The sequence below is a fragment of the Hyaena hyaena genome, unplaced genomic scaffold (genome assembly GCF_003009895.1).
Source record: "Hyaena hyaena isolate Hyena2069 unplaced genomic scaffold, ASM300989v1 scaffold_0, whole genome shotgun sequence".
NCBI classification, from domain to species: Eukaryota; Metazoa; Chordata; class Mammalia; order Carnivora; family Hyaenidae; genus Hyaena; species Hyaena hyaena.
The window spans coordinates 4,281,615-4,308,618 of record NW_024080632.1 but is presented as its reverse complement, the minus strand read 5'-3'; the positions used below and the strand labels follow the sequence as shown (position 1 = coordinate 4,308,618).

General features: G+C 40.8%; 1 protein-coding gene across 3 annotated transcripts in view; it reads right to left on the bottom strand.

Moving 5' to 3' along the window:
* ANAPC5 (anaphase promoting complex subunit 5) overlaps nucleotides 1-27,004 on the bottom strand; it is a 41,392-nt gene continuing 14,388 nt past the window's right edge. Inside the window, exons 5-17 of one of the 3 annotated variants that reach the window (XM_039255893.1) lie at nucleotides 26,557-26,623; nucleotides 24,144-24,245; nucleotides 22,495-22,685; nucleotides 19,577-19,658; nucleotides 18,613-18,702; nucleotides 16,772-16,953; nucleotides 15,328-15,463; nucleotides 11,786-11,860; nucleotides 9,611-9,732; nucleotides 9,062-9,169; nucleotides 8,831-8,978; nucleotides 734-896; nucleotides 1-334 (exon numbers count right to left, since the gene is read on the bottom strand). In XM_039255893.1, the coding sequence (XP_039111824.1) occupies nucleotides 123-334; nucleotides 734-896; nucleotides 8,831-8,978; nucleotides 9,062-9,169; nucleotides 9,611-9,732; nucleotides 11,786-11,860; nucleotides 15,328-15,463; nucleotides 16,772-16,953; nucleotides 18,613-18,702; nucleotides 19,577-19,658; nucleotides 22,495-22,685; nucleotides 24,144-24,245; nucleotides 26,557-26,623 (1,678 nt within the window). In that variant the 3' untranslated portion in view covers nucleotides 1-122. The remainder of the gene's footprint in view (nucleotides 335-733; nucleotides 897-8,830; nucleotides 8,979-9,061; nucleotides 9,170-9,610; nucleotides 9,733-11,785; nucleotides 11,861-15,327; nucleotides 15,464-16,771; nucleotides 16,954-18,612; nucleotides 18,703-19,576; nucleotides 19,659-22,494; nucleotides 22,686-24,143; nucleotides 24,246-26,556; nucleotides 26,624-27,004) is intronic. The other 2 variants (XM_039255966.1, XM_039256044.1) reach the window with 2 other exon arrangements.

The window sequence follows — 27,004 nt, the reverse complement described above, 5'->3', positions numbered from 1 at the left end:
TAAGACAAACTAATCAGAATGCAGTTTATTGACAAGACAGACATCAAACACATCATTTACATGGAGGGAGGGGAAGTCCAAAATCTTATACTCTGTATAGTGGCCCAACAGGGACGCTCTCACTAGAGGTGATTTATCAGGGGCACCCCATGAGAGGGCAGTTCTTGATGTAGCTGCCGGAAGAGCATCGCACATCGGTTCCTCTCCTGGGTCTTCCCCAGGGTATGGTAGAGTCTCGCCTGGAAGTAAACAACATCTCTGATTTGCTCTTTGCAGTCGACCTTTGCAAAATAGTTCTTGGCTTCATTGAGATTCTCGATGGCTGCCTCCAGAGCTGATGAAAAGTGGGAAAATAGCACACATGTTTAACTCAACACTTCACACGTAGTTTTCAAAACCTGACATCTACTTTCATTGATTTAACATGTACCAGAGATACTTTTATACTCTACTCTTTGAGAAGAAAAGAATACACTAGGGTGAGGTTTTAAAAAAGGTCTTTAGCCCTGATTTCCAGATTGGTACTTGGTTCTATAGGGTTAAAATAATCATTCACTTGCCCTCCACCTTCACGCCAAACATGTATTCAAAGCACTTTAAATACTGCATGAAATTTTAACATGTATTTGAGAACTTAAATACTATCCCAGATTTAATGTTTTCTTTCTTCATAACCTAAATTTAATTTTTTTCTGCAGTAGTATTGCCTAGCAATATTTGTATGGTTCCCTACCTTCTGCTTTCTTCAGTGGATCATAAGAAGCTGCTGAAGCCACCTGGCACTTGGCCACCAAGAACATGGCACGGCCTTTGTCCAGGACAGCCCCATCAGCCAAGATGGGCTCAATGGCCATGTGGAGAAGACTTAAGGCCTGTTCTGGGATTCCAAGGATGAGCTGAAAAAGAAACATTGTGGTACTATACATACCCACATCCACTGCCCACTACAGAAAAGGCTTCATTTCTGGTTCTCTCCTGAGTTGCCATGTCTGGCTTATGTTCTCCCTCACATGTACTAGATTTAAGATGCATCACACTCCTAGAAAACACTGTGACAGTCCGACTTCAGATTATGATGGATATAGTAGGTAGTAGTTATTCACACTATAGGAAGGTTTTCATCTTTACAAAAACATTCAGAATGAATATCCTTTAGCTTGATGATTCCAACGGGTCAAACATACTGTGCAAGAATCATTGGGAGAAAGAGAACCACTAAGAAAAAACTCAAACTATACAGTAAAATAAACAAGAAACATCCATTTAACACAAATGAAACAGTAATGGAGGAACTGAGAAACAAAAAAGATGTAAGACATATAGGAAAAAATAGCAAAATAGAAGTCCTTTCAAATCCATAATTACATTAAATATAAATGAATTAATCTTCTCAGTTAAAAGGCAGAGATTAGCAGAATAGATTTTTAAAAAACATGATCTGACTATATGCTATCTACAAGGAGACTCACTTTAGGTTAAAAGACACAAATAGGCTTAAAAAAAAAAAGACACAAATAGGCTGAAAGTAAAAGGACAGAAAAGAGATATTCCATACAAACAGTAACCAGAAGAGAGTTGGAGTGACTATACTTATATCAGACAAAACAAACTTTAAGTCAAAAACTGTTACAGGAGCACCTGGGTGGCTCAGTCGGTTAAGCGGCCGACTTTGGCTCAGGTCATGGTCTCACGATTCGTGGGTTCAAGCCTCACATCGGGCTCTGTGCTGACTGCTCAGAACCTGGAGCCTGTTTTGGATTCTGTGTCTCCCTCTTTCTCTGTCCCTCCCCTGCTCATGCTCTGTCTCTATTTCTCAAAAATAAATAAAACATTTAAAAAATAGTTTTTAAAAAACTGTTACAAAAGACAAAGGTCATTATATACTGCTAAAGGGTCAATTCATCAAGAAGACACAATTATAAACACATATACACCAAACAACAGAACCCCAAAATATATGAAGTAAAAACTGACAGAACTGAAGTGAGAAATAGACAATTTAACAACAATAGTTTGGGAGTTCCAGCACTCCACTTTCACTAATGGATAGAACAACTAGACAGAAGATCAGCAAGAAAATAGAAGACTTGAATAACACCATGAGCCAGCTAGCCCTAACAATCACTTGTTAGGGAGCACACTCTACTCAACAATGGCAGAATGCATTTTCTTCTTCTCAAGTGCACATGGAACACCTTCCAGATAGATCATATGTTAGGTCACAAAGTAAAAGACTGAAGTCATACAAAGTATCTTCTCTGATTGCATGAAATAAAATTAGAAGGGAATCTGGAAAATTCATAAATACAGAGAAGTTAAACAACACATCCTTAAATAACTAATAGGTACAAGAATAAATCACAAGGGAAATTAGAAAATACTTTGAGATGAAGACACAAACAACATACCGAAAATTATGGGATACAGTACTCAGAAGAAAATTTATAGCTATAAAGGCATAAATTAAAAAAGCAAAAAGATCTCAAATCAGTAAGTTGAACTTCCACCCTAAGAAACTAAAAAAAAAAAGAGGGGTGCCTGGGTGGCTCAGTCTGTTAAGAGTCTGACTCTTGATCTCAGCTCATATCTTGATGTCAGGGTCATGAGTTCAGACCCCACACTGGTCTCCATGCTGGGTGTAGAGCTTGCTTTAAAAAAAACAAAAAACCAAAGAGGGGCACCTGAGCCCTGGGTGGCTCAGTCGGTTAAGCATCCAACTTCAGTTCAGGTCATGATCTCATGGTTCGTGGGTTTGAGCCCCTTGTCGGGCTCTGTGCTGACAGCTAGCTCAGAGCCTGGAGGCTGTCTTTGGACTCTGTGTCTCCTTCTCTCTCTGATCCTCCCCTGCTCATGCTGTCTCTATCTCTCTCCCAAAAATACATAAAACATTTTTTTTTTAATTCTTTAAAGAGAAAAAGAAAAGAAACTGAAGAAAGAGCAAACTACACCCAAAGCTAACAGAGGCAAGAAAATAATAACAATTAAAGTGAAAATGAACAAAATAGAGAAAAGAAAAACAACAGGATCAATGAAACTAAAAGTTGATCCTTCAAAAGGATCAAGAAAATTGACAAACTGTTAGCTAGACCAAGAAAAAAGAGAGAGAGGACTCAAATGACAAAAATCAGGAATGAAAGTGGGGAGTCAACTAAAAACAACTTTACAGAAATAAAGAGGATTATATGAGAATACTATGAACAACCGTACGCCAACAAATTAGATAAATTAGATAAAATGAACAAATGTCTGGAAAGACACAAATTGCCAAAACTGAGTCAAGAAGAAATAGAATATCTAAATGGACCCATGATAAGTAAAGACACTGAAGTGGTAACCAAAAAAATTTCCATAAAGAAGAGCTCAGGACCAAATGGCTTCACTGGTAAATTCTTCCAAACATTTAAGGAATTAACACTAATCCTTCTTATTCTTCCAAAGAAGAGAAGGGAACATTTCTTAACTCACTTTGTAAGGCCACTGTTACCCTAATACCAAAGTAAAATAAGGATATCATAAGAAAAGAAAATTACAAACCAATATTCCTTATGACTACAGATGCAAAAATCCTCAACAAATAATACTAGCAAACCAAATCCAATAGCATATTAAAAGGATCATGCACTGTGACACCTGGATGGCTCGGGTGGTGAAGTGTCCAACTCCTGATTTGGGCTCAGGTTATAATCTTACAGTTGTGAGATCAATTTTTGCGTTGAGCCCCACACTAGGCTCTGCACTGGCCATGGAGCCTGCTTAAGATTCTCTCTCCCTCTCCCTTTGCCCCTTCCCCCTCCTAAAAAAAAAGTCGTACACCATAACCAAGAAGGATTTATCCCAAGAACACAAGAGTAGTTCAATATGCAAAAATCAATGTAATATACAATATTAATAGAAAAAGAAAAAACACCACATGATCTACTCGATTAATGCAGAAAAAGCACTTCACAAAAACCCAACACCCTTTCATGATAAACATTCAGGGGTAGAAGGGAACTTCCTCAACTAATACTGGTACATCTATGAAAAACCCACAGCTAACATCATGGTTAATAATGAAAGACTGAAATTGTGCCCCTAAGATCAGGAGCAAAAACAAGGATATACATTCTTGCCACTTCTATTCAGCACTGTTCTGAAAGTTCTACATGGGGCAATTGAGCAAGCAAAAGAAATGAAAGGTATTCAAATTGGAACGAAGCAAGTAAAACTCTGTATTTGCAGATGACATGATCTTATATACAGAAAACTTCTAAAGAATCCTTAAAAACCTGTAACAGGTATTAAACAAGTTTGGTAATGTTGCAGGATTTAAGATTAATATATACTAGCAATGAACAATCCAAAAATAAGATTAATTTTTAAAATTCCATTTATGATAGCATCAAAAAGAATAAAATACTTAGGAATAAATTTAACTAAGAAACTGTAAGAATTGTACACTGAAATCTAGAAGACACTGCTATAGACATTAAAGAAGACCTGGGGGAGGGGGGTTGTCACCTGGATGGCTCAGCTGGTTAAGTGTCTAACTCTTGACTTCAGCTCAGGTCATGATCTCTTGATTCATGAGTTTGAGCCCTGCATCGGGCTCTGCACTAACAGTGTGGAGCCTGCTTGGGATTCTCTCTCTCTCTCTCTCTCTCTCTCTCTCTCTTCCCCTCTCTCTGCTCCTCCCCTGCTTGCTCTCTCTCTCTCAAAATAAATAAATAAAATAAAAAATAAAAATAAAAAAGAAGTCACTGGGGCATCTGAGTGAGTCAGTTGGTTAAGCATCCAACTCTTGATTTTGGCTCAGGTCATGATCTCATGGTTCACGAGTTTGAGCCCCACACTGGACTCTGTGCTGGCAGCAAAGAATCTGCTTAGGATTTTCTCTCTCCCTTCCTCTCTCTCTGCCCCTCCTGGCCTCAAAATAAATAACTTAAAAAAAAAGAAATAAAGAAGATCTAAAAAAAAGACCCTGTGTTAATGGACCGGAAGAATTAATAGTGTGAAGATGGCAACACTCTCCAAATTCTATAGACTGGAGGGGCGCCTGAGTGGCTTAGTCGGTTAAGCGTCCGACTTTCGCTTAGGTCATGATCTCGCGGTTCGTGGGTTCGAGCCACGCGTCGGGCTCTGTGCTAACAGCCAGCTCAGAGCCTAGAGCCTGTTTCAGTCTGTGACTCCCTCTCTCTCTGACCCTCCCCTGCTCACGCTGTCTCTCTCTCTCTCCTAGAAATTAAAAAAATATATATATTTAAAAAAAAAATTCTATAGACTGGATGCATTCCTTATCAAAACTCTAAATACTATTTTTACTGAAATGGACAAGCTAAAATTCATATGGAATTGCAAGAGAATACCAACACCCAAAATGATCTTGAAAAAGAAGCACAAAATTAGAGAACTCTTACTTCCATCCTAATTTTAATTTTACTACAAAAATACAGTCATCAAACAATGTGGTCCTGGCATGAGGGCAGATCAATGGGATAGAACTGAGAGTGCAGAAATGAGCCCATACATTCATGATCAGTATTTTTGATAAAGATGCCAAGACTATTCAATGGGAAAAGAATAGTCTTTTCAACACATAGTGCTTGTTGATATCCATATGTGAAAGAAGAAAGCTGCACTCCTATCTCATGCCATATATTAAAATTAACTCAAAAATGAGGCCCCCCCCAGGTGGCTCAGTTGTTTGGGCGTCTGAGTCTTGATTTCAGCTCAGGTCATGATCATATGATTTGTGTGCTTGGGATTCTCTCTCTCCTCTCTCTCTGCCCCTCCCCCCCCAACTCTCTCTCTCAAAATAAACAAATAAACTTAAAAAAATTAACTCAAAATGGATCAAAGACCAGAATGTAAGAGTTAAAACTATTAAAATCCTTAGAAGGAAACATAGGTATAATCTTTGTGAATTTGGATTAAGCAACAGTTTCTTAGGGAGAATACCAAAAGCACAAGCAACAAAAGAAAAAAAGAATAAATTGGATTTCATCAAATTTAAAAACTTCAGTGCATCAAAGGACATGATCAAGAAAGTAAAAAGACAACCCTGAAAGCAGAAAAACATTTGCAAATCATGTATCTGACAAGGGTCTAGTATTCAGAATATACAAAACAGTCTTACAACTGAACATCAAAAAGACAAGAATCCAATTAAAAATGGGTAAAGGACTTAGACATATCTCCAAAGAACATATACAAATGGCCAAAAAGCACACAAAAAGATTCTCAGTATCATGAGCTGTTAGAAAAATACAAATGAAAACCACAATGATAGAACTTTATAGTAGGATGGGTATAATACAAAAAAAGGGAAAAAAAGGAAAAAGCAAGTACTGGCAAGGACATGGAGAAACCAGAACCTCATACATTGCTGGTGAGAATATAAGATGGTGCAGTTACTGTGGAAAAATGTGGTGGTTCCACAAAAAGTTAAATATAGGTTTATCATATGACCTAGAAATTCTACTCCTAAGTATATCCAAGAGAAGTGAAAACATATAACTACACAAAAACTTATACATGAACGTTAAAAAGCAGCTATTCAGGGGCACCTGCGTAGCTCAGTTGGTTAAGCATCTGACTTTTGATTTCAGCTCAAGTCATGATCTCATGGTTCATGGGATCTAGCTACAAGCTGGGCTCTGCACTGATAGCATAAAGCCTTCTTGGGATTCTCTCTCTCCCTCTCTCTCTACCTCTTCCCTGCATGCTCTCTCTCGAAATAAATAAATAAACATTAAAAAAAATTTTTTAAAGCAGCTATTTATAATAGCTGACCCAAATGTCCACCAACTGATAGAAGAATGGATAAACAAAATGTAGTCTATCCATCCAATGGAGTATTATTCAGCCATTAAAAAGAATGAAGTGGGGCACCTAAGTGGCTCAGTTGGTTAAGTGTCCAACTCTTGATTTTGACTCAGGTCATGATCTCACAGTTCGTAGGTTCAAGCCCCACTTCAGGATCCATGCTGTTGGTGTGGAGCTTGCCTGGGATTCTCTCTCCCCTCTTTTTGCCTCTCTCTCTCTCTCTCAGTAACTAAATAAGTAAATAAATAAATAAGGAATAAAAGAATAAATAAATAATAAAAGGAATGAAGTGGTGACACATATTAAACATTCATTCAACATGAATGAACCCTGAAAACATTACAGTAAGTGAAGAAGCCAGACTACACAAGGCCAGATATTGTATGATTCCATTTATATGAAAGATCCAGAATAGGTAAACCCATAGAGGCAGAAAGTAGACTGGTGGTTGCCAGGGGTTCGGGGGAGGGAGAAATGGGAGTGACTACTTAATGGGTACAAGGTTTCTCTTTGGAATGATGAAAATATTCTGGAATTAAACAGTGTTGATGGTTGCAAAACACTGTAAATATTCTTAAAACCATTGAATTGTACCCTTTAAAATGATTAAAATAGTAAATTTTATGTTATGTGAATTTTATCTTAATTAAGGAAAAAAATCACTAGAGCTGGAAAACAGATTAGACTCCTCTGCTCCTTCCCTAGAGATTCTGACTCCGTGTTTCAAGGCAAAACCAGATACATAAATATATTTTTTATTTTTATTTGCATATGTTTATTTTTGAGAAAAGGAAAGCACAAGTCGGGGAGGGACAGAGAGAGAAGGAGACAGGATCCAAAGCATGCTCCATGCTGATAGCAGAGAGCCTGATGTGGGGCTCGAACTCAGGAACTATAAGATCATGACCTGAGCTAAAGTCGGACGCTGAACCAAGTGAGCCACCCAGACACCCCTAGATATGTAGCTATTTTTTAAATCTTCCCAATTCTTTTTTATGGTTTTTTAGGTTTTTTTTGGGGGGGGGGGAGAGAGAGAGCGCGCACGTAGCGGGGGAGGGGCAGAGAGAGGGGGACAGAGGATCTGAAGCGGGCTCTGCGCTGATAGGCTGACAGCAGCAAGCCTGATGCAGGGCTCAAACTCACAAACCTCGAGATCATGACCCGAGTCAAAGTTGGATGCTCAACCAACTGAGCCACCCAGGTGTGCCTTTTCTGTCTTTCTTTAAAGTTTATTTATTCATTTTGAGAGAGAAAGAGAAAGTGGGAGCAGGGTAGGGACAGATAGACAAAGAGAGAAAGAATCCCAAGCAGGCTCTGTACTGTCAGCACAGAACCAGCTCACCACAGGGCTCGAACCTACAAACCATAACATAAAATCATGACCTGAGCCAAAATCAAGAGTACAACACTCAACCAACTGAGCCACTCAGGTGCCCCTTCCTAATTAATTCTAATGCATGGTTTGGGAAATCTCTGCTTTAGTTAGTAAATTCCCCTAGTGCCAGTGAGTTCAAAATGCATTCATTCAATAAATATTTATTAAAAGCCTACTATGTATAGGTCCTACTAGGTACCAGAGGATACAGGAGGGAGAAAACAGTCTCTTTTCTCACGGGCTTTACATTCCTCAGGGGGAGACAGTAAACAAACATAAAATAACATTTTAACTTCCAAAACCTTTCAATAAACACACAACTTCCTCATTTCTTTATTTATCCCCTTGTTAATCAAGCAGAGCTCTGGGCCAGCTAAATCATTAATACGAGGCAAGTGTCCTCAATGAATGAGTGCATCCCCTTTATTAAATACACGGCTCGATACAGCCAGTGCCCCTGGGAGGTGTCAACTTGCCACCAGGTTCACAACTTCAGACTTCCCTGGAGGGCTTACACGATGGGACTGTATTCCCAGACCTCAATATTAAGAAGTCAAAGCTCATTATTACCCCTTTCAAAACCAAAGAGCAGTAACAGACGAAGCAGTTCTTGAGCACAAATATGTGCTATAAAAGCAGAGATCAGCTTACCTGAGCAAAAGCCAAGTTCAGCACCGTCTCAGAGGCCAAGTACTGTAAGCGGTACTCCTTGGAGAGGGCCAGGGCCTGCAGCAGCACGGGCAGCGCAATGGTAGGGGAGGAAGATCGCCAGTATAGCTCGGCCACAGACAGCAGGACGCTGCCCGCAAAGAGGAAGACACGGCATGAGAAGATCCACCACAAAGGACCACGTGCAGGAGATGCTCACGGGACCTCCCTTACCTGATCACCATCTCCGTATTCCTGATTTTCTGACAATGAATCAACAATTTTTGTAAAAGCTTGTGCGCCTCTGACATCTGGTTCTGAGCTTGTAGTACAATTGCTTTTCTGACACGGAAACAAAATAAACACGAACGGTTATGCTAATGTTTTGCCAGGGTTGCAAGTATAGTCGCTTTCAGGGTCAATTAGACTGTAAACCTCCCAAGGGGAAGAACTTTGCCTGATACAATTTTTATTAAAAGAGGAAAAAATAATGTGTGTGTCTGTGTGTGTAAGCACATGTGTATACACCCACCCTGCCACCCACACAAACACACACGTGAGAAAAAGAAGTCTGAAATTATAAATATTAGAATGTTTGTGATTATCTCTGGGTGATACTTATTTTCTCCATATCACTCATCTTTATTTTCTAATTTCCTGTAACAAGTAGAAAAAAAGTTTTTTCCTAAGCTAAAGTTAATAAATTAAGCACACAAAACAAATAAAAATAAAGCCATTTGAGAATTACCTTATTCTGGGGCTGGAGTTTTCAAAGTTTCTCACCTGTACACGCCCTCTATGCTGTTAAGAGCTGTAATTCCTGTAACAAGTGAATCAGCCAAATGGTATTTGCCATCATTCATTGCTCTGTCAAACTGTATTTTTTGATCACATAGCATCCATAGCTAATAAGAAAAAAATTTTTTGAGAATATAATGCAAGTGTTGACCTCATTATTCAACAGATATAAAAATATTTTAACATTTTTGAGATTTAAAAAAATTTCATAAATATTTCAAGGATGTAAAAAAGCCCTAAGAATTAAGTAACAAATAAATAATAAACATATGTGTTCCAATCACCAACTTTGTCAAAACACAACATTTTGCTTCATTTGCTTCAGATATTATTGCATACTAATGAAGTCCTTTGCAAATTTCATCCCTTCTTTCTTTGTCCTAAGTAAGCATCTGGGGCGCCTAGGTGGCTCACAATTATTAATTGTCTGACTTCGGCTCAGGTCATGATCTTATAGTTTGTGAGTTCGAGCCCCGCTTCTCTCTCTTTCTCTCTCTCTCTCTCTCTCTCTCTCCTCTCTCTCTGCTCCTCCTGGGATTCTTTCTCTGCCTCTTGCTCTATGCCAGTCTAGAGCAAGCAGTGGAAACACGGGGAGAGGACATACTCACCTTCAATTCAATACAGTGCCCATTTGTTCTTCAAGTGGGTTATACCAATTTACACTTCCCACCAGCAATATGACATTCCTTGTCGCTCCTCATCCTCACCAACACTTGGTACCGTCAGATATTCTACCTTTGGCCAATCTGATAGATACGAAATATCTCATTACTGTTTCCACTTGTACTTCCCTGATTGCCAGCCAGGCTGAGCATCTTGCCATATACCTACTGGCCACATAGGCTTTTTCTGTGAACTGTGAATTGTCTTTTTTTTTTTCTTAAACAGCTAGAACTGTCACCAAAACTGTGCCATTACATTAGCACTGCCACAGAACCACCTTAATTCTTTCTTTCCCACATCACCCATAGGTGCTATCTCCTATCTTATGTGCAGACCGTCTTTCCAGCTGGGCACTTTGAATTCAGATCACAAGCTGCTGAGGCAATGATGAGGCCCGAGCACACGTCACATGCAGAGGGGCACCCACACTATAGCCAATGCCATGGAGCCAACAATCTGTGGGAGTGGCAGCCTCAAGGACGGGCACTAGGAGATTCCCAGGCCACAGTCTCTCAGGATTTCAAATTCTCTAATCCACTCAAGACTAATCTTGGAAAGGGAAGGAAGGAGAAGGGGCCCCTGTAATAGCTTTCTCAGCCCCATTAGAGATGGATAAAGTACAATACGGAACACAGGGCCTGGGACTGCTTTATAAAACTAATTCAATTCCCTCTAGGTACAACATCTTCCCAAAAGGTTATTTAATTCTGGGAGGAAGAGATTAGAGTTGCCAAGTAAGAGACACAGCACCAAGGTAAGACCTAATTCTTGATCTGTCCATGGACATGGATGATTTCTTTTCTTATTTCCGTAGTTAGAGATACAAGGAATATTGACTTAAAACCATGAAGAAAAAAATTACCCTAAATAAACCTTTAAATCTTTTATCAGAGTTTATTTCTCTGCCTTTTTTTTTTTCTTTAATGTTTGTTTATTTTTGAGAAAGAGAGAGAGAGCGCGCAAGCAGGAGAGGGGCAGAGAGAGGGAAAGACACAGAATCCCAAGCAGCCTCCAGGCTCTGAACTGTCAGCACAGAGTTCAACATGGGGCTTGAATTCACGAACTGTGAGATCATGACCTGAGCCAAAGTCAAACACTTAACCAAATGAGCCACCCAGGCATCCCTCTGCCTTTTTTGTTTTGAGAGAGAGCAAGTGTGGGAGAGGCAGACAGAGAGGGAGAGAATCCCAAGCAGCCCCTGTGCTATCAGCCTGGAGCCTGATGCAGGGTTCAATCCCACAAACCCTGAGATCATGACCTGAGCTGAAATCAAGAGTCAGACACGTAAATGACTGAGCCACCCAGGCGCCACTCCTCTGCCTTGCACAGAGCTTAGAGTCTGGTACGCACCTATATTGACCTCAACGCACAGATGACACAGAAAGGAACCAAGACACAAGAAATCGACGGGAGACCCAACATATTCCACTCTGACAACAGTACACTAAAAACAGTTTCTTCGGAAATAAATTGTATGCCATGTGAAAGTCAGATTACCTGGGCATGCTGACTATTTGGCGGGAATCGTTCCTTCAAGTGTTTCAACACTTCCGAAGCTGCAGCAAAACAGCCCTAAGTAGAAACACACGAATTGATGAGCACCCCCGTGTTGAAACCACATCTGCCACACCACTCAGAGGATGTTGCTAGGATTCACCTGCTTGTGGTGCAGCACCCTAGAAGACATGAAGCAGACACTGGCATCCATCAGGGGGTCATTTTTGTTTTTTTAGGTTCTAGTATATTTTGTTCGTTAAAAAATTTTTTTTAATTTTTTAAAATTTATTTTTGAGAGAGAGAGAAAGAGAGACAGAGTGCAAGCAGGGGAGGGGCAGAGAGAAGAGGGAGACACAGAATCCGGAGCAGGCTCCAGGCTCTGAGCAAGTTGCATCATCACAGTATTTTATTAGGTAAATGAACTGACACATCAAAATGACCTCCTTGTTTGGGATAGTTTGGTCGTTTCTAGTTTTTGCCATTTTAAGGACGCTGCAGTGAATACCTTGGTGTACACAGCTTTGTGTAACTGTCCATTTGTCCAGTCCTTTCCTTAGGCTGAGACCTTTGAAGTGGAACTGGCTGGTCAAATGGTAGGCGCTCCTAAGCCCTGTGATATACATTGCTAAACTACCCTCCAAAAATGTACCCAGGACTTTCATACCAGTTCTATGCCTTTGTCCTACCACAATATTTAAGCATTGCCTGTTTGATTGGTGAAACTAGTATTTCACTGTATTAATCTGAATTTCTTTAATGACTAGATTGAAAATTCTTCATGTTTTCTCGTCATTTATATTTTTTTCTGTGAATACATGTTCATGTCTTTTTTTTTTTTTTTTTTTATTTATTTCTAGGAGAGAGAGAGACAGCGTGAACAGGGGAGGGTCAGAGAGAGAGGGAGTCACAGACTGAAACAGGGTCCAGGCTCCGAGCTGGCAGTCAGCACAGAGCCCGACGCGGGGCTCGAACCCACGAACCGCGAGATCATGACCTAAGCGAAAGTCGGACGCTTAACCGACTAAGCCACCCAGGCGCCCCTGTTCATGTCTTTTTTTTAATACCTTTATGTTCTTGGGCTTTTTATAGATTCCACAAGCTTTTCAATGTGTCCCAATCCTGTGATTAGATGATATGCCTTCTGTCTACATAGAAGCTCAGTTAGACCGAAAGTGAACTTTTATTTGAAGTAAATTAAGTATAAATTAAACTGAATTATAATAAAAAGTCAATAATCTTTTTATTCTTATGATTTTAACTGACCAATCTTGCCAATTATTTCCATTGTCTGCCAGAGGGAGTTGGGCATGTGGATCGAGATGGGTTGTCAAAACTTTAGGCCAAGTAGAAAGACATCCATTGCAGTATCCCCCCAAATACCCGTATTGCGACCCACCTCTCCTTAGGCTGGAAGAAGAATACTGGACGGTCTAGAATCACACAAAAAGAGCGAGGGGGCCAGCTGTCTTAGTACTTCCTCTGGGTTACAGGAGGAAGGTCAGAATCAGCAATTCAGACCCTATGACTTTTGTAAGTTCACTCATGCTCAAGTCACCACCATACTGAAGTGCAGCACCCAGTTTATTTGGAGGTCAATGTCAGAACACAATTTGAAGTATACATAAAGGAAATAAAAGAGCAAATGGAGACTCATGATAAATCTGCCTTCTCCACAGTTCGCCAACTCAATTTCACAGGTGCCTCTCTAACGTGTGTAATTAAAAATGTGACGATCATCAGTCCCGTGGGTATAGCTACCTGGTTGATGTTCTAATACTAGAAAAGTCTTTCCAAGACAGGTTGAGGAAAAGGGGGGAAGGGACTGAATTGAAATTAAGTAGCCACTGCCTATGTTGTAGCTGTGTGATCCTAAGGCTTCCCAACATATCCTGGCCACCAGAGCCAAGCAACGATGGGTCAGCAGGTTTTTCACATAAGCCTAGGGATGTAAGGGAGATGAAGACAAAAATGCTAATACAGATCCAAACAGCAAGAAAAATCCCCCAGGAAAAATCACAGACTTCTAATAACTGACCTTGGAGAAAGCTTCAAGGCTTAGATATTGAGCCAAGACCAAGATTTTTATAAAGTAGTTTTTCAGTCCAGAAGAAAAAAAAATCATTTCTACCCTACATATCTCAAAAGGAATCGAAAGGAAGTTACCCACCGTGTAAGGTTGGGGTCAGTGATGAGAATCTGACTTCAAACAGCCATATGGGAAAACTTAAAGTGGATGAATTGTATGGCGTGTGAATTATATCTCAATAAAGTTGTTAGGGAAAAAAACATCATAGGAGGCTCACATCAGATACTTAACTAAAGGTTCACGGACTCATTCATTACCAGATGCTCCACTTAACCATGGTACCAGAAGAGGTAAAGAGGAGATGTTAAAGAGGTTCCAGTGCCATTAACGGGGGCGGGGGGGAGGTGGGTACAAGAATGAGATGAACATGGAGATTCCTGGGGGAAAGCAAATGGCAAGTGCAGCTGGCTGCTGTTTTGATGTCAGAAAGTGTGGGTGATGCTTCCCAGGTACAGGAAGAAGGCAGCTGATGAAGGTGCATGTGGGACCCATCAGCCAGAGCCCATCTATCCCTTTGTTTCCACAGATACTGAAAGGATAGTAAAATGTTAAAATAAGTTTAGTAGAGGCAAGTATTTATAGACTTCTGAAAGGGTGGACACCATCCAAAGATCCTCAGACTGCAGATTAGGGAACACTGAGTGCTATCATACAACCTAACAATAATGGATGCCACAGAGTAGAGGAGAAATGTCATACGATCAAGGAAATGCACCTATAGCCAAGGCAGTGTTTAGTGAGGTAGAGCGCTTGGGTAAGAAGTTTCCCTCACTTCTTTCCCATGAAAGGAGACATTTTGGAGCAAAGGAGAGACAAAGCCTCGAGCAGCAGGAGAGACCTTTTAATCAATCCCCTATAAACACAATCATGTAAAATTACAAGGTTACATCCAATTCCCACTGTTCTTCTTAGGAGCCAATCAGACTTGGACTGGAGACTTAACATTAACTGATGTGGATATAGGACTTAGCTCCCTGGACCTCAGTTTCTTGTTCTGTGAAATAGGGAGAGTAATAAGGCTGAGCATAATGGGGCTATTATAAGGATTCAGTAAGATAATACAAGTCAAAACCCAAGCACAGAGCCTGGCACAAAACAAAGGTACATCAAACACCAGCTATTACCTTTAGCAATACTTCTATTATCCTTTTCCAGTTCCTAAACATGCATAGCTCTACTACCTTAAATTTCAAAGATCCCTTTTTATTCCATTTGCTATATGAAAAAATAGCTGGCCTCTTATTCCCCTCGCCAATGCCACAAGAGATCCCAAGTTCAACAAGCTTTGTAGACTCCACACCCAGTCCATCTCCGCTGACGGGAATTTACCCTTCCAGACCCTTGCATCCAACCAAACCCGTCCAAGACATACCCAGTGCTTTTCTCGAGCAGCAGAGGAAAGAAATGGCAGAATGCCCAGTGCCCCGGAAGCACAGAGGCCCAGCCGCCTGCCTACCTGCTCTGCGTGCAGCTCTGCGAGATGGCAGAGGGCGACGGCAAACGACTCTGTGTTGTTCTGCTGCACGCCTGCATTCACCGACTCCAGGCTGTTCATGCTCAGCAACATCTGGGCTTGCTGCAGGGCCATGGTGCTGGGTGAGGACACAGACAGGAACTCCCTTCAGTCAAGAGACCCAGGCTGCCCCTCAGCCACACCCCACAACTACTTGAGTGGAAATAAAAGGGAGGTGAGCCCCTCTGCAGGCTCTGGCTTAATGGGAGCGGCTGCCTCCCACCGTCCGCCTTCCTGACTTCAGCACAGGGAGAGCAGAAAAGCACCCTGGGTGTGCAGCCCCAAAGGAAACATGGAGAGGTCATGGCACAACTGAAAGTTCCAAGCCTCAGACCCCCCAAGTGCCTCTAATTTTCCCTGTGGTCACAGCATGTTAGTTAGTTTTCACGGATAAATTCAGACCTGATGCCATCCCGGCACCAGCTGCTCGGGCAGTGCAAGCAGTGGCCAGTGTCCGCAGCTGTCTCAGAGCACGTCATGCCAAAAAATCATCTCAAGCACAAAAACAAGACTGGCGAAGGAGGCACTTCCTGTCATTAGCGAATTCCTAGAAAGAGCAGATTGTCTAGGTGGGCGGTGAGGTAGTGACAGGGTTCCAGGATTCAAAACCTGGTTCATGAAGTTGATTTCCAAGCTAAATGAGGCCAAATGGAAAATTAAACCTGGGACTAGAGACACTTCAGAGAACACACCTTGGTTAACAGAGAAGCTCAGCCCGAGAACGTGGCCCATGCCTCCCGTGGACAGGAAGAGGCATTCTAGAGATTCCCATCTCAGACCACAGGGGCAGGTGCTTGGAGTCAGACCACCGGGGTCTGAGCCTTGGCTCTGTCACTTACTAATGGCATTTGTGATCTTGGGCAGACCAGATGTGTGAACCTGGGAGCTCACTGACCAGGTACCTCACAGAGCAGTTGGGAGGAGTAAATATGAATGAGCCTAGGGAAGAACTCTTTGAAGTCTGTGCAGAGTACAAAGTGTTTTAGAACTATAAGCATTTTCGGGGCACCTGGGTGGCTCAGTCGGTTAAGTGCCAACTTCGGCTCAGGTCATGATCTCACGGTTTGTGGGTTCGAGCCCTGCGTCGGGCTCTGTGCTGACAGCAAGCCCAGAGCCCGGAGGCTGCTTCACATTCTGTATCTCCCTCTCTCTGACCCTCCCCTGCTCACGCTGTCTCTCTCTTTCTCTCAGAAATAAAAAATTTAAAAAAAAAATTACAACTTAAAAAAACTATAAGCATTTTTCTTTAATCCCCTGCATGAACAACTTTCATCAGAGGGGGAAATGACTTGCCCGTTTGGCCTTGCATAGAACCACTCTGCTAACTTCTGCTCATCGCTGGAAGGATTCATGCCCTTCGGCCTTGACGGTCGGCTTAAAGACCCACCTGCGGCCATAGAGTCTCCAGATGGCCGTTTTCTGTGCGATGCTAATATCGATGAGCTCTGACAGGCTGTGTTTCCAGTGTAGGAGGTCAGAGTCCTTTAGGGCATCCATCAATTTGTTTGCCGTCTTCCCAGCAAAAGCCCTCTGCTGAACGAGGGACTGGATTCCCAGGGAGGCTAGGTACTGAGGGGACAGACATACCCATGATGCAAGGTAGAGATGACATGACAGAATTTGTTTCGGTCTTCAGAAATTTGGCATATTTCACGTTTCAGCACACATAAACTGAAAGCATTATTTAAAAGGAAAATATCTGACCCTAACCCATATGAAATGTGTTCCCAAAAAACTAGAGCAGGAAGAAAAGCGGATGGTATACCTGGAAGAGACAGGGCTTTGACAAAAAAGGAGCCTGGACTTAAACACTGTCCCTGCCATTTATTCTGTTACCCAAGGGTCAGTTAGCTTCTTAGCCAGCCTCAGCTTCCTCATCTGTAAAATGGGCATCAACTCTATCATAAAAATATATTGTAAAAATTAAAATAAAAGAGTATGTGTCAAACAGTGCTGGGCACATTTTAGAGTAGGAGATTTTTTAAAGGATGCCTATTATGAGCATAATTATCTTATCATTAATTTCTGGTATAATTTTCAAAGATGAAAGCACAACTTTAAAAAGTCAGCTCAGGGGCACTTGCGTGGCTCAGTCAGTTAAATATCAGACTCATGATTTTAGCTCAGGTCACGACCTCACGGTCCGTGAGATGAAGCCCCGCATCAGGGCTTTTCTCTCCCTCCCTCTCTGACTCTCCCCAGATCGTGCTCTCTCTCTGTCTGTCTCTGTCTCTCTTGCACACTCTCAAATAACTTTAAAAAAAAAAAGTCAGCTTAAATTCATAACAAAAATTGTACTTAATGAAGTCTATCATTTATTTTAAGGGGCACCTTACTTTCGTCATTATAATCAATTCTGTAGTTTCCTTTTCTAAAATGAGTCAAATGGATAATTTACAGATTTAAAAAGGATATACAGGTGTCAACTGTACTTTAATTTAAAAAAATATATACATTAAATTATTACACGTATTACTTTCAGTTTTTCTGAACCTTGCTGCAAACCTCATAAGACGGAATGCTTAAATAGTCTCACTACCCATCATGCAGCTGTCAGCAGATGTTTCTGAGACAGAAGAAGGTTCTCTGAGCAACAGTAATCTAGATCCTGACCATCATTACTACTACATGTACAGAGACTATGCCCTTTCACTGCCCCTGAGTATTTACCACCAAGGACTATAAATCAGGCTGTTTCTTGTCACTCAAAATAAGAAAAGACAAATGTTCCTCTCAGGTTTACTGTTCCTGGCTTTGTTTACTTTTAGAACAAGGATAAGCAAACGTTCTATAAAGGGCCAGGTAGTAAATAATTTAGGCTTTGTGGCCACATTTGGTCTGTCACATATTCTTCTTTGTTGTCGTTGTTTTTACCCCCAACTATTTAAAAATGTAAAACCCATTCTTAGCTTGAAGGACACATAAAAGCTGGCAGCAAACCAGATTTGACCCAGGGGTTGCAGAGTTTGCCAATCCCTGATTTAAAAATAAGCCTTTCCTGAAAGTTTTCTAAGTAAATATGTGGAAGTCAATGCTGATCAATAAACTAAACAAGGACCTCATCAAATTGATAAATGGAACTTTTATAGATGCTATTAAGATAAAGGGAGAGGGAGAAACCCTTCAAATACAATTTAGTGATTTGATTAATAATTAAGGTCATATGAAACTACCAAGAATAAAACCACACCACTTATTTAAATAATCTCACAGGGAGATGAGCCTTACCGGTAACCCAAAATGTACTGCCTTCTTCACAGAATGCTCTAGCAGAACATAGCTGTCGGATCTCTTCTGCCCCAGTACATACAGCCAGCTCTGTAGGAGAAATCATCAGGATATATTCTAACTGTGATAATGCTTAATGATACCTATTCAAGTATCAGTGTGGTTATAAGAAAGATTTAACAAGAGACCAGACAAATCCTCTAAAATTCTCTTTCATGAAGTATGAACCTAAACGAAAACTGTTGAACACATTAAAACTGTCAGACTGGGGGCGCCTGGGTGGCTTAGTCGGTTAAGTGTCCGACTTTCGCTTAGGTCATGATCTCGCGGTTCGTGGGTTCGAGCCCCGCGTCGGGCTCTGTGCTGACTGCCAGCTCAGAGCCTGGAGCCTGTTTCAGTCTGTGACCCCCTCTCTCTCTGACCCTCCCCTGCTCACGCTGTCTCTCTCTCTGCTAGAAATAAATAAAACATTTAAAAAAAAAAAAAAACTGTCAGACTGAAATAAACAAGCCATTGAGCCTCACCTCTGATGGCAGTGAGGGGCAAATATTCCAGGAAAAAAAAACCCATAAAGCCCCCATATAGCCTTTAACTGAGAAATCGAGATTCTCAGGGGCTGTTAGATGAAGTGTGTGTTCTACCTATGCTTGGTGTTTATGCTTTCACAAGACGACGTCTCATCCAGTTACTAGGTGCTGTATACACCTTTTTGTTAATGCCAATGTTTACTGTGGTAGCTTTGCATTAATGTATGTAGACAAGAAAATCCCCCTCAAAGCAAAACAGAGACGGTGAATTAAGAAAGACAATAATGATGGGTTGCCTTTTCTGAATTTCCATAACCACCTAACTAGTCTCATCGCTAGGGACCTTCCAATGGCAAGACAACCCATTTCGAATGGGCCCTTCAGAAGACCAACTCAACTCAGGGACAGAACTTCCGGGACAGAAGGGGGTGGCTCACCAAGCAATGCTGGAGACACACATGATCGTTGGACTCCTGGGCAATCCTAATCGCCTCCTGCAGGGCGAGCTCTGCCTGCTGACTAGAGACAGACTGAACATTAATAACTCGTTAACAATCACAAACATGTTCAAGCATCTTAACAGGAAGGCGTCTGTACAGTATTTCATCTGAGGTTGGGAGTCGTAACAATGAGCTTATTCCCTCAGGAGCACTTCCTCCCCCTCAGTGAGAAACATTAACAGAGGAGACACAGAACATGTCCGTTTTAAGGTGGATTTCTACTACAAAGGGCAAGGAAGGGCTTTTCTTGATCTCAGCTCTTAAGATTTTTATTTTAGTTGTTTACCACTGGGAGGATGAACAAGGAGAGGATACAGCATTTCACTCTTCACTACATCTCCTTCTGCATTATGTGAATTTTTTTTTTTTACAATGGCATTTGATAATTTTGTATTTTTTTCAAAACTAGTTTTAAAAAGTATTTTGAGGATACTTACCTCTGAGATTTTTTTCCTGCTGACATGGTTCCCCTCTATCTGGGAGATCTGCCCTAATCTCAAAATCTGCAGAAATTCAGCCAACTCTCGTTGGCCCTACTGAGCTCTCACCTCTGAAAACACCCACAGAAAGCAATCTGCAATCCACCTTGAGTTCTCAATTAAATACTACTGTTTATCACTTTCTACTTATTTAATCTATATTAATTTTATCTCTTCAACTACTTTATAAGCCTGTAGAGGGCAAGCTCTTAAACTTTGGGTTTTCCAGTGGCGAGTCACAGAAAAGAAGTTCATAAATGCAGGGTTACCGAAGACCTCAAAATAGAATCAGAAAGTCTATGGTATCACTTATTTAAGAAACATTTACATACATAAAAGAATTTTCTTCCAACAATCCATTTTAATTGGGGAGAGCTGATGTGTTCCTCAATAACCACTTGTTTGAATAAAGAAACCAGATACATCTACCAAAAGGTAGATTCCCATGTAGATTAAAGACTGCTTTAAATCTCTATTCAAACATTAGGTTAGTAGGGGCGCCTGGGTGACTCAGTCAGTTAAGCGTCTGACTTCGGCTCAGGTCATGATATCACAGTTCATGGGTTCAAGCCTTGCGTCAGGCTCTGTGCTGACAGCTCAGAGCCTGGAGCCTGCTTCAGATTCTGTGTCTCCCTCTCTCTCTGACCCTCCCCTGCTCACGCTGTCTCTCTCTCTCAGAAATAAATTAAAATAAATAAATAAATAAATAATAAAAATAAAATAAGACAATGAGAAATTACCAGAGGAGCACCTGGGTGGCTCAGTCAGTTGAGACTCTGACTCTTGATTTCTGCTCAGGTCATGATCCCAGAATTGTGGGATCGAGCTATGTCGGTCTCTGCACTGGGCTTAGAGCCTGCTTAGGATTCTCTCTCTCTCTCTCTCTCTCTCTCTCTCTCAGGGCACCTGGATAGCTCAGGTGATTAAGCATCCAACTCCTGATTTTGGCTGAGGTCATGATTTCAGTTTCTTGAGTTTGAGCCAGAGCCTGCTTGGGATTCTCTGCCCCTCCCCCACTCATACTCTCTCTCAAAATAAAAGTTTCTCTCTCTCTCTCCCTCTGCCCACCTCCCCCACTCAGTCTTTCTCTAAAATAATAAATAAATAAATAAATAAATAAATAAATAAATAAAATTAATAGAATTTCTGACCTATACAGCAAGCAGTAGAAGTCTCAACTCTTGAACTCTGGACACCATATTTCCGTTAACATACCCTACAGTTTCTATTCATTTTTTAAAAAATTTTTTAATATTTATATAAGTTTTGAGAGACAGAGCGTGAACAGTGGAGGGGCAGAGAGAGAGAGACATGGAATCCAAAGAAGGCTCCAGATTATCAGCACAGAGCCTGACGCAGGGCCCCAACCCACAGACTGTGAGATTGTGACCTGAGCTGAAGCTGGTGGCTTAACCGAATGAGCCACCCAGGTGCCCCTACAGACTCTATTCAAAGATGCCTATAGCCGAGACCACACTTCTCTCAAATGGGAAAAAGTCACAGAGGGCAGGGAGATCCTTTCAATTAATAATTCCCTGCTTTTTCACCCTTATTCACAGTATTTCATTATTTCTAAAATAGCCTCCATGTTTTAAGATTTCACTGATATAACTCTATTTACTAAATAATTGGGCAATTTTCTTATTTTTATTCATCGAAATCATAAGCATATCTTAGCAATGGCATAATCCAGTGTTACCTCACCAAGCTGCCTGAATTCTGGTCAAAAGCACAAATATGTGGCTTTTGATGAGCCCTATAGTGTTTTATCCAGTAAAGGTACAACTTCCTTTTGGCTTGTTGAAATAACTGAAAATAGCTTTTGTATCCCCATTATTACCCCCAAAAAATCCTTTTGGGAATCTCTGGCCTAATGACCTAATTTCCTTTTAATTCAATGGCTGTTCTGAGAAGTAAGGAAAGAGGCCATGCACTAGCCAGTAATGCTCACTAGTGACACCAGGGGGCAGACTGCTTAAGCAGAAGGTTTTCATTAACTGCTGTCTAGGGAGCTTCCCTTGGGAAGTTATTGACAAGCCCAGGCAGGATGGTATCTTTCTTTTCTTCTCTTCTCCTTCCCCTTCTTTTTAAATTTATTTTGAGAGAGAGAGTGCATGCAAGCAGGAAATGGGCAGAGAGAAAGAGAGAGAGAGAATTCCAAGCAGGCTCCGCTGTCAGTGCAGATCCAGACGGGAGCTCAATCCCACCAACCATGAGACTGTGACCTGAGCCAAAAATCAAGGGTTCCAGGTTTAACTGACTGAGCCACCCAGGCGCCCCTTTTTATTTTTCAATACTGCATTTAAACCCCCAATTCCGTTAACATGTAAGAGTTGATCTCTCCAGGTCTACAGAAACAAAAACCTATCAACTCACTAGTGACCGAAGCGGCAGTGCAGGGCGGCCAGGTTCAGCGCGGCATATCGCAGGCTCCGACCGTAGCCCTCCTCCCCATTGCTTTTGCTTTCGGCCCCAGTAAGAATCAGGCGATCAAAATAATGAAGGAGGCTGTGTGTCGAACTGAAAACATCTTGGACCCGGAGGTTGTTCAAGTAGCTGAGATAGTGCTGAAACAAGAAACAATCCACATATTTTAAGTGTTTGGCTTCCTCCAGCTTGAGACTAATTCAGAGCATCCAGCTAGCTGCAAATACTTGTGTTCCCACGCCCTCAGCGCAAGAGGGGTTAGCTTCATCTTTGTCCCGCTGGCAGGATAAAGCAAGTTCAAGACACAGTGGTTTGTTTCCTCCCTAGGAATGGGCTAGGAAGTCCTCAAATGAAAAATGGGAGCCCCATTAGGATCTGTGTCAGAGTTTTATGCCAAATATACATCCACTATGGCATTGGTTATATTAGGACCCATGGGTGACGGAGGGGGGTTATTTACCTACCTCATGTATTAAGGAATACTGTGAGCTCAAATATAAAAATTTTTTAATTTTTTAAATGTATATTTATTTATTTTGATAGAGAAAGAGAGAGAGCAGGGGGAGGGGCAGATAGAGAAGGAGACAGAATCCTAAGCAGGCTCCGCACTGTCAGCATGGAGCCTGATAATGGTGCTCAAACCCATGAACCAAGAGATCATGACCTGAGCAAACTCCAGAGTGAGACACTTAACGAGTGAGCCACCCAGGCACCCTTCAAATATAAAAATTTTACAATCTGAATTCATATAAAATTATAAAGGGCCCCTGGGTGGCTCAGTCATTAAGCGCACAACTTCAGTTCAGGTCATGATCTCACAGTTCATGAGTTCAAGCCCCACACTGGGCTCTGTGATGACAGCCCAGAGCCTGGAGCCTGCTTCAGATTCTGTGTCTCCCTCTCTCTGCCCCTCCCCCACTCGTGCTCTGTTCTTTCTCTCTCAAAAATAAACATTTTTTTAATTTTAAAAATCAATTTTTTCCTCTAATAAAATTAATTTCTCTAAATATCCAAGTCAAAACACAGTGAGTGTAACTAGTTTACTAAGTTAATTGTCACGTATTTTGACACTATTTTCATTTCACTTGATTCACTGAATTTAATTTCCCTCCAATAGGCAGATCACAGTTAGTATGGAGCAAAGCAGACATATTTCTGCATGTGAATAAAGTTAGATGTCAAATCCAGGTGTTATTAAGAAAGATTTTAAAAAAGAAAAGAAAGTTTTCAGGGTAAAAATCCAGTAAGGAATGGAATTATTTGAATTTAGAAAAAAAAAAAAACTTGACAAAAGAAGAGAAAGGAAAAGAATTTTTAGCCCCAAAACTTGAAAAAAAAAAATCTACTCTATCATCTATCCATAACTCACAGCCTCGGAGAGGTGAGGAATACACAGGAACAGCAACAGACAAGGGACTGGAGAAAGCCCTACTGGCCCAGGGATGAGGGCGTAGGAGGGATTGCTTTGCAACCCAGGCTTGCTGACTTGCCAACAACATTTCTTTCTAAGAAACTGGGCCAATGGGCCAATCCTCATTTGCACAGCTCTTCAATATAAACAGTAGCCTTGCCGTGGCTTTCCAACTCAAAAGACTCACCGCTTCAGCAAAGTCAGGATTAAATTTCAACAAGTTGTTCAATTCTTTCTGCAAAGAAGCTGGAGTGAGGGCTTTCGTCTCATCATTCTTTAACAAAGAAGCCTGAAATTTAAAAACGACACGTGAGTAAGCATATGGAAATGTATACTGACTAGCATCCCCTACGTTTTTTCCCACTGCTGTTTTCTCTCTTTGGCCACACCAAACACTGTTTCCTCTTCAGGAAACAAAAAGCCTGCCAACCCTCTCTCCCCATCCACACACTCCTCACATGCCTTGCAAACTCCTACTTATCCTTCAGGACCCAGTATAGAATTTAGCCACTTGCTTCTATCAGCTTCTAGACCAGGTAAGGTCCCTTAAGCCCCTACATGCAAGCCCCCTGCACTAACCTTTCCTGTAGTACTTATCAAACTACATTAAAAGTGCCAGTGTGACCCCACCCTGGTCTGTGAGCGCCTTTAGGGCAGGTAGTGTTCACTGGGAAAGGGCCTCATAGCACCCATGCGCCCTACTCCTGGCTATCTATTTCATGTAGATGGTACCAGCAATGATTCTACAAAGTACGTAGAAAACTAGTCCTAAATTAGTTATGAGTCCTTAACTTGATTATAAACACTTCAACTTTACCTAGGCAAATTTTTATGTGTAAGTAATAATAATTTCCAATTCCATTTGAATTCATTATATTATTACAGAAGATTCCAAAAACATGGAAAGACACACAGAAGAAAACAAAAATCATCTGTAACCCCTCCACTCAGAAATAACGCTATTGATGTCAATGTCTTATTCCAGTCCTTTTTCTACATGTGTATACATACACCATATTTTTTTTTACATACACCATATTTTTAACAAAACTAGAACATTGTATATCATTTTACTTCTGCTCTTTTCATTTTATAGTATAAAGTTTGTCTCATCATCAAAGTCTTTGATAATATGATTTTTAAAGCAAACATATTAACCCTGTGACTGTGATATATATTGCAAATACTTTTTCCCATTTTATTGTTTGCCTTTTAGTTTTGTTAGAATGTGTTCTGACATGCAGATGTTTTTAATTTTTATGCTGAAAAATCAAATGATATTCACCTACATGGTTTCTTCCACAGCTTTTATGTTTAGAAAGTCTTTCCCCACCCAGAGATCAGTTAAAAGTTAATATGTAGCTCCTTCTGGTCTAATTATAGCTTTAAATATTCACATTTACCCTTTAATCCACCTGTAACGGACTGAATCGATGTGAACATGAGGTGAGAATCTATCTGTACTATCTCCATACTTTACCAGTTGTCTAGAGGGTTTTATGCTAATCTGTTTGAAATTCATCTGCAGGGGTGATTCTATCACTTTTCAACTAGACCTAAACATCTTTCTGCAGAAAGAAAATGAATAACAAAATTAAGGAGAATTAGAAAAGTAGGGCAAAATATCAAAATTCTGTGCTCGAAAATAACCTGGGAGAAAAATATTCAGCTTCTGTTACCAAGTAAATGAAAAAGTATGGCTCAAAAGCACCAGCAAAAAACGTTTGGGTTAAAAAAGAAAGGAAGAAAGAAATGTTTGAAGTGTACTGTACTGATGTCTGCAACTTGAAATGCATCAAAAAATAAGATGAAATGGTGGCTGGATAGAGGACATGTAGTTATGTGATAAAGACAGAACAAAATACTAATTGTGGCATCTAGGTGACGGGTATATAGGTATTTATTGGGCAATGCTCTTCAACTTTTCTTTCTGTTTGAAAATGTCCATAATAAAATGTTGGGGTGGGGGGGGCGCCTGGATGACTCAGTCAGCTAGGCGTCCGACTTCGGCTCAGGTCACGATCTCACGGTTCGTGGGTTCGAGCCCCGCATCGGTCTCTGTGCTGACAGCTAGCTTAGAGCCTGGAGCCTGTTTCGGATTCTGTGTCTTCCTCTCTCTCTGACCCTCCCCTGCTAATGCTGTCTCTGTCTCTCAGAAATAAATAAAAAACATTTAAAAAAATTTTTTTAAATAAAATGTTGGGGGAAGAGAAGTTAAGTCTTCCAAAGCATGTTTGCTGTGTTGGTCACACACTATTATAAAATGAGCATGCATTATAACTTTAAGAAAAATAAAATAATGGAGCGCTGGGTTGGCTCAGTCCATAGAGCACTCAACTATTGATCTCAGGGTTTTAAGTTTGAGTCCTACGATCGATGGGTGTAGAGATTACTTAAAAATAAAATCTATTAAAAAAAAAGAAAAGAAAAAGAAAATCACACACAAAATCGGAAAGACACAAAACCACAACTATATTGTTAGTGAAGAAAAGAGGACCAAGAACAAGGAATAATGCGGATTCACTAATTAGCCTACTAACAAAACAGGCATGTGATGACATTTTTTTAAAAGTTCGTGATAAATAACAGAATTAACATACCTGTTGAGAAAGAAAAAATTCTGCTTGTTTTTGGGAGAGAGGCCCACTGCAAGATACCTCCTCTTCTCTGGAAAAAAAAAAATAAAACAAAAATAATAAAGAATTACTCAACATGGAAGAGTGAACTAGGTGGTGGGGATTAACACATTTGTGTTAAGCACCGGGTGTTTATGAAATGTTGTATCACTATGTTGTACACATGAAACCAATATTACGCTATATGTTAACTATACTGGAATTAAAAACTTAAAAAGCCAAACAAATAAAAAAAGAATTCCACCACAGCAAAAATGATAATGCGAACAAAGTCAAGTGGCTTTATCAGAAGATATCAAAAACTTGCTACTACCTCTGTCCTTCCCTTTCCTTTCTCACCCACATCCCCAGCCTGACAACTTCCTCACAGATTTCTTACGGCGCCAAGATACCCCCGGTGCTTCCTTGGCCT